Here is a 7,950-nt window from a genome sequence, read left to right as displayed (position 1 = left end):
AAACGTTGCGTACGCACAAAATGGGCATGGAAATGTGCGTACGCAGCGTTTATACATCAGGCCCCAGACATCTATGGTACTGGTATTTATTTAAAGGAACTAAATAAATAAAGGATTTAAATTGATTTAGGGAAATAAATTAAAAGAAGAAAAAAAGAACAGTAAAAGAACAAGAATAAGATTTTTTTTGCAAAGTAATTTATCTGAACTGCAAATAATATTTTAATTTAAAATATACACCATTCAATTTGATTTGTATTCCTAATATGTTGAAAACGCAAAACAGAAAAATGCTATTGTCATCACATTCAATTAGACCTTGGCTATGAATTACATGAATCACAAATGACAGGCCTTCATTCAGAGCCTGACTGATAAGGGTTTTTGAGGGCCGATACCGATATTAGGGAGTAAAAAAAAGTCTGATATCGATATATCGGCCGATATTCTTTATGTGTATATTATAGCACAGTACCAGTAAAAAGTTTGGACACTTTCCCATTCGTGTGTCCAAACTTTTGACTGGTACTATAAATAGAATACAGTATACATAAACAGAATATATACAGTATACACATAAACAAATTTTTTGCAATGATCACTCAAATGTGGTGATCAAACACTTAATGACGTGACTAATAACGTAGAAATTTCACCGTGTGATTTGTGTCATCGTGACATAACTCATACTTACAGTGTTTGAAATCAAATTTAATCGTCCTCTGCTTTTTTCTGGGGTGCATTTTACCCCCAAAGCGCCAAAAGAGCAAACAAAGTGAAATCGGCTGAATTCTAGTTCACTCAAATCTAAATGAACAAATCAGAGAACACGGGCTGAAATATTGGTGGTGGGTCAAACAAAGTGCGGGGGACAGAGTCACCTTTTTCTAAAAGTGTGGGGGACATGTCCCCCCGTCCCCCGTGGCTGCTACGCCCCTGCTCTGTGGTTTCAGGCTTTCAAGAGACGCAGATGTGTACGCAAAGCCCACAAAATCAATGTTTTGAGATATCAATGTTGAGAGAGCCCTCTGTTATGAACACTAAAAAGCCTGTGCGCCGGAGCTCAACCCTGGACAACACCGGCACAACTTTACCCCTGTAGCGCCCTTATTAGTACTGTTGTGGGAGAAGGCTAAACTGACTTCTTTTAAGATCTGATATCTGTTCAAATGTCTTTTATTTTAATAAGGGCAAAAGATGAATAATATTGCTGGTGATCTCAATCCTACAGTAGTAAATAAAGTAACTGAATCGATAAAAACTTTACTGAATATATATGTATATTAGTTCTGTAAAACGATTAAAAAAAGGATGAAGCATTAAAGTTTTTAAATATACTTTTATATTGCAATAATTTCACGTTCAATCTTCAAATTAGTGTAGAAACAACAAAGACAGTAGATTTTTAATATTTGTTTAATGGCATCTTTTTTATGACAAAAGCTGAGTATCTGTCAGAATTCTGAACTGTCTGTGTTGTGTTTTTGCTCCCCATGTGCTCTGCTACCTAGTTTTCCCTTGTGTTTGATTGTTCATTGTTTCCAGGTGTGTCTTCTTATTAGTCTATCCTCCTCACCTGTCTGCCCCTTGTTATCTGCCCTATTTAAGTTCTAGCCTGTGCCGTTCTCCCTTGTCTGGTTTTGAATGTTCATCTTGTGCTACATGTGTTCCTTTCTGCCCTGTATGCCCCGTGTTGGAAGGATTAAAGACTGTGTTTACTGCGAATTCTCCTGTGTCTCCTCGCTCCTCAGTGTAGTACAACCGTGACAGTATCACTGATACCAATAAAACTGATGTCTCTAGGAAATAGTTTTTCCCCTAATATTTTACCATTGACTAGCCATTCAACATTACAGCATAATTGAGAGCTATCAATTTTAACATTTGTTTGACTTTAAAAAATAACAACTTCTAATTTAAGTAAACTTAATCTTCACATTCACATAGCTACCTGTGCCCTTCACAAGTAGGAAATATACAGAAACTGAATAAAGTTATCAAACACTAAATTCAATATAGATGAATTTTTAAAGCTACAAAAGTTATTGATTTCCTCTTTTTTTTCGTTTGTTCTTTAATTAACAGACAACACATAACAAATAACAAATATTTTTAACGTCTTACCAAATTTAATCATATGCATTAACAGCATTAATTTTGACAGCACTAATATATATGTAAACTTTGCAAGCAATCTGTCAATTTGTCACAAATTTTCAAAAGACAAATGACAGTGTAACTCTTAACCCTAAACAAACTATAAAAGTTGGCAGAAATCAAATAATCAAATACCATTGACGTCTGCATTTACATCTGCATTTACGTCCATCTGTGGTGGAGGTGTGCTATCAGGGTAATATCTTTCTAAAATGTCAGATCGCGTCACACAGGCAATTCCGTCAGAGCATGAGACCAGGCCTTCAGTGATGGAAGAATGAATTACTGCCTCCTACAATCAAGTACAACACTGAACATTGTTCTGGGAAAGAAAGTTACCAGATTCTCTGCATAGAACGTTCATTTCATTACAAAATTCGACGACACCGTTTCTCTGAAGCGTCACAGTCTAAAGGATAAAAAATATATATAAAAGCAGAAAAAACTTTATTTTCTGTGTGTAATAATACTTCATTGTAATGACAAATAATTGCACATTTGCTTAGCTGCAAAATAATATAATAATAATAATAAATAAAAAATAGTGCAAATCATCATGTATGTTACATAAGTTGGAGGAGATATCTAATTATAAAGTATACATAGTGTTGTAAAAGACAGAGTTAATCATCACTCTTTCGTCTTTCTCCAGATGTGCTGTAGTTTCTACTATTCCAGCAGGAGCTAGCTTCAGCTACTCGTGTCATGGGATGAAGGGACGTTACGTTTTTGTGAATATTCCTGGAACTTCAAAGATTCTTACTCTCTGTGATGTGGGAGTCTATGTGATTTTTCCAGGTAATTCAGAGCTACTTAACAACCTGGTCTAAACCCTTCCCAGGCGAATTTTATTTTTTAAATTTCATTCAAGTGGTTTTTAATATAGTTCTCTAGTCAAGTTTAGGTTTCAAAGACTTTAGATATACCCATACATTGCTCACATATTATTATGAATGGGAGAAAGCAAAACGCACAATTTGGCTGAATAAGTCCCGCCTTCCAAGTGAAACAGCCAAACTAACTGCTGTTAGTCAAGACTCGACCAGCTCAGACAGATCTGATATAGGGTGACCATTTTTCATGTCCTGGCAAGGTTTTGGCTGTTTGCGCTGTGCAGACCGATCGGTGTATGACATCCAAGTACCGTGAGAGAAATAGAGAGCAGACGCTACTTAAGGCCAATTCACACCGCCAAGGCAAACACCAACAAAAAAGTCTGTCTGGGTTTGTTGGATCAGTGTGTTACCCCTGTCTGCGTTTGTTGCCGTTGGTCGGAGTTTGTTTTCACACGACTAAACATGCTCAATCAGCCTTTGTTGGGTCGTGGAATGTCTGAGCAGTGTGATATGACTTTCCAACAAACGACAACAAACTCTGACGAAATCTGACCTGGCCACGAACCGTTGCCATGAAGATGCGCATAATTCACTTAAAGCGAGCTTCGCGTACGGCCTCTTTCATTTTATTCACCATCTTTTCAGGCAAAGAATGACATGCAAAGACATTTATAACAGTAAATTTTGATTGTGGTTAAAGGATCATCCATTTTTCCCCCAGTCAGACTTACAGTACATTCACACGGGGCATCAGAGTTAACACTTCTCATTTACTTTGAATGGGTAACGTCATGCATTGCCGAACTGAATCGTGGGTCCGTCCGCGTCGTGTCACTGGGTTGTGGCTAGAAGGGATACAGCAAAAACCGGAAGCTAACAATAAATAGATTTTTCTTAGATTGTGTTTTATTAACATCTACACCTACCCCAACCCTGAACCTACACCTTACAATAATGCAAAAATAGTAATTATTGTTGTACAGTGATATTGATGTGCGCATGCCCAGTAGTTTTTGCTGTATCCCTTCTAGCCTTAACCACATCACTGCCGTTGCTCGCGGCAGAAGTTGAACATTTCTCAACTTTTCAAGTGCCAACGGTGGCGTCAGCCATCCAGATCGACTTATGCAAATAGCCTAGCTCAGGCATTCACTAATTGCGGTCCAATGTAATTGGCTGTTGTCACTATGACGATCGCATCAGCGCCAAGCTTCAAATGCGCCCTCCGTCAAGCGTTGATGCCGACGCCCCGTGTGAATGTACCGTTACACCGTGGCTGCTTTCCAGTCCGTTTTTTTATGCCCTTCACTCGCAAACTTCCCTCCGTCTTGTTCACTCGGATGTACGTCATTGATTACATTGCATGAGTGCCCATTACTGGCGGAAGCCTTGGAATGGGCTGAACTGGAACGTCCTAAGCCCTTGATCACTTAGAATCAGCTATGGAGTTGGTTTATTGTTTACGTTTTTCCCCTTGCGAATTTGTTTGGTGCAGCATTCTATATGTATATAGGTATGTTTGGGCTGGTTTAAATCTTTAAAAAAATATATATATATATATTAGAGTTGTTTGGGGTGGGGATAAATTGAACGCGATCTGCGATGACGTCATAATCGTGTTGCATTGTGGTCTATGGAGCGGCCTGAAGTGTGCATATGAAGCAGACTCGCTCCCTCGGTCAAAATCAAGGGGTCGAGGGTCTGTCCATATAAACTTCCCTCGTTCACTTCACCAAGTGGAACGCACTTCAAAATGGCAGCGGGGATTCCCCCGAGGGGAAGTGTTTAGGGAAGTTCGAGAGTGCATGTCTAAAAGTGGAGAGGAACGCAGCCCGTGTCTAGACCGGATGCGAGCGGCACGGTGTGACGCGATAAAATAACCTATTATAATCAGTGATGCTATCTACACTGGATGCGGCACAGAGCGACAACTGTCGTGTCCGGTGTATACACGGTGTTACTTGACTCTTTGACTCAAAGTTTGTTGGTGTTTGTTGGAGCAGTGTGAACTAGTGATGGGAGAAACGAACCATTTTGAAGCTTCGAATCAATTGAAACAGTTGCTTCGCAAAATGATTCACTGTTTCAAAGCGCTCGAAACGGCACACGCTGGTGACGCTTGCTGGTCAAAACTGTGTAAATGCAACAAAAACTCAGGCCAAAACATGCATAAAAACAGATTTTACAAACCCAATTAAAATGCTTTCTCGAAAGTATAACATATTAAATGCAATCAAAATAATAAAATACCATTAAAAATGAAGTGTCTCTAAAATATGCGTCTTTAAAATAATTATTATTAATTTGCAAGGGCTTGTTTTGTTTGTTTTATGGAGAGCTTGTCTAAACAGGTCAGTAAGAGACTATTAACTACTACTCATCCTTTTAATTACACAAATGTCTCATTAAAAATGTCTACAAATTGATCAAACTGATCCGAGATCATATAAAAACCATAGACGCCGAATTCAGTGGTTCGCCGATTGATTCAATGGTTCACAGAGATCACCCCCCTAAGGCGAACTATTAAATTGTTTAAATGTTTCGAAACAGTTATGACGTAACGAAGCCTTGTTTAATGAAATCACGTGACTTTGGCATTTTGATATGTGCTCCGAAAAACTGTTTCAAAACAATTGATTCGCAAAGGTTTCGAAGCTTCATGAAGCAGTGTTTCAAAAGCGGCTATCAGTAGTGTGAACATGACAGTTATTTTTCATAAAATTCTAAATCCAACTTGTTTGTCGGTGTTTGTTGGCGTTTGCCTGTGCGGTGTGAATTGGCCTTTATACTTTAGAATCGCTATCACTGTACTTTGATGTCAAACACCGATCGGTATTTGCATCGCTTTGTTCGTTCTCTGTAGATCCCGCCTTCTCACACGGCACAAGCCACGGTTGGTCGATTATGTACAATGCCTGCATGTTATTGGTCAAACTACTTTTCGACCATTACCTTCAGCAAGTATGAAAACAGGAAAACAGAGCCAAAACCTGGATATTTTAGGCAATATAGAAAAAAGGGCATGTATGGTCACCCTATATGATAGAAATGCATTCCTAGACTGAATAAATCCTTTTCAAACACTGAAAGAGTATAAAATATGTTGACTAAAACCATTTCTTGACACTATGACATCTTCCAGATAATTTGGCAACAGGAAGAACCGTCACACAGTCGTCAACCTTTGGCCACTGGTCTGCTGATCATGCCATTGATTTCAATCCAGGTTTAACAAACTCATGGTCATCGTGTTCCTCAACCATTGTTCAGACTAACCCATGGTGGAGGGTGGATCTGCGTTATATTTACAGAGTCAGCAGAGTCGTCATCACAAACATACTAGACTGCTGTGCAGAACGAATAAACGGAGCGGAGATTCGCATCGGAAATTCTTTGGAGAACAACGGCAACAACAATCCCATGTGAGAATCTCTTTCAGTGGCTTAATATCCATAAAAATCCCTGAAGCACACGTAAATAAAGACTAGAAGTCTAAATTATGTTTCCTCTGTCTCTCTTTAGATGCGCTGTGATTTCTAGCATTCCAGCTGGTGTTTCCTCCACCTACATATGTAACAATATGGAGGGTCGATATGTGAATCTGTTCATTCCTGGATATTCAAAGTATCTTACTCTGTGTGAAGTGGAGGTCTATGGAGAAGGTGTGATCAAACAAGCAGATTTAGTGTTTTGGGAAAATAACGGCTTCACAGCAGTTGGAATTTGGCTATTTACGGTTTTTGAAAATGTGAAATTTCAACAGTTGCATGCTCTCAGCTTTCAATAATTTACTTCATAAAATGCATTTGTGTTTGTTTGAAAAGTGAAAGTTGTGACATTGGCCAAGTATGGTGTCCCATACTCGGAATTTGTGCTCTGCATTTAACCCATCCAAGTGACTGTTACCGACTCTCCAACCAGTAGGCAACAACTGCCCAATGTATTTAATGTCATCTAGTTTTTTTTTGTTTTGTTTTTTGTTTTGTTTTACATTGATTTTTGAGTATCGTTTTAATCTTAAGAGACAGATGCATTTGCACCGAAATCGCTGTAGATATGGTAGTCACAATCATTTAATGTTTTTATTATTTCCCTTATGTCTATGTACAGTATGTTGACTCTCATGTGCCCTTTTAGGTCCTCTTTTCCAAGAAGACCTTTGTGAAGATGAAACCTGAAATGAGAGTCCAGCTCCTGTCACAGGTGAGAGAGGAAAACATACACAAATCTCAAATCAAATCCCACTGACAGCAGTTTTAAGAGATCTGCTCATTTCAGCTTCAGTCTGCTTTGGTGGAACAAGGGTTTTCTGACGAGATGCTGCAGCGGTCTCAACCACCCGAACAGAAAGTGATGCGGAAGGAAGCTGTGCCAAGAGAATTTGTTCATCAAAACACTGGAAAACTGAAAAAGAATGTTGATTTTGAAATACAGTTATTAAAATGAATATGAATATATTACAAATAACAGGGAAAATGTTTTTACGATGTAATGAACTCTTATTTAGAGCTCAATGCTGTAAGAAAGATGCTGATGATGGAGAAACCTAAACTCTTTTCAAATCAGCTTTGATTTTCTTCATTTACCTGCATGAATATTCTCCATTCCTCAATGTTGATCACAATAAAGTTGTATGTGAAAATTGAAACTACCGATTCCTGATTGCTGCACTGAAGCAATTTGTATTGTATAAAGTGTCAAGTACTTGACAATGTGGAGGCAGTGTTATTAAAGTGAAATATATATCCATATATATATATATATATATATATATATAGTAACACTTTAGTATAGGGACCAATTCTCACTATTTATTAGTTGCTTATCAGCATGCCTATTATTAATATATTGGCTGTTTATTAGTACTTATAAAGCACATATTTTGTATGACCATATTCTACATCCCTAATCCTGCACAATACCTAAATTTGACAACTACTTTACTACTTTTTAT

At 38.1% G+C, this 7,950-nt stretch overlaps 1 protein-coding gene across 1 annotated transcript in view; it reads left to right on the top strand.

Moving 5' to 3' along the window:
- LOC107699387 (uncharacterized) overlaps nt 1-7,462 on the top strand; it is a 10,933-nt gene extending 3,471 nt beyond the window's left edge. The window contains exons 4-7 of the mRNA XM_016500626.1: nt 2,810-2,955; nt 6,139-6,418; nt 6,519-6,732; nt 7,260-7,462. Of these exons, the coding sequence (XP_016356112.1) occupies nt 2,810-2,955; nt 6,139-6,418; nt 6,519-6,732; nt 7,260-7,442 (823 nt within the window). The 3' untranslated portion in view covers nt 7,443-7,462. The remainder of the gene's footprint in view (nt 1-2,809; nt 2,956-6,138; nt 6,419-6,518; nt 6,733-7,259) is intronic.
- The last annotated feature ends 488 nt before the right edge of the window (nt 7,463-7,950 follow it).

The sequence above is a fragment of the Sinocyclocheilus anshuiensis genome, unplaced genomic scaffold, assembly GCF_001515605.1.
Source record: "Sinocyclocheilus anshuiensis isolate Anshui unplaced genomic scaffold, SAMN03320099.WGS_v1.1 scaffold971, whole genome shotgun sequence".
Lineage (NCBI taxonomy): Eukaryota > Metazoa > Chordata > Actinopteri > Cypriniformes > Cyprinidae > Sinocyclocheilus > Sinocyclocheilus anshuiensis.
Note: the sequence above shows the minus strand (reverse complement) of the source record. Positions and strands in the feature narration are given on the sequence as shown.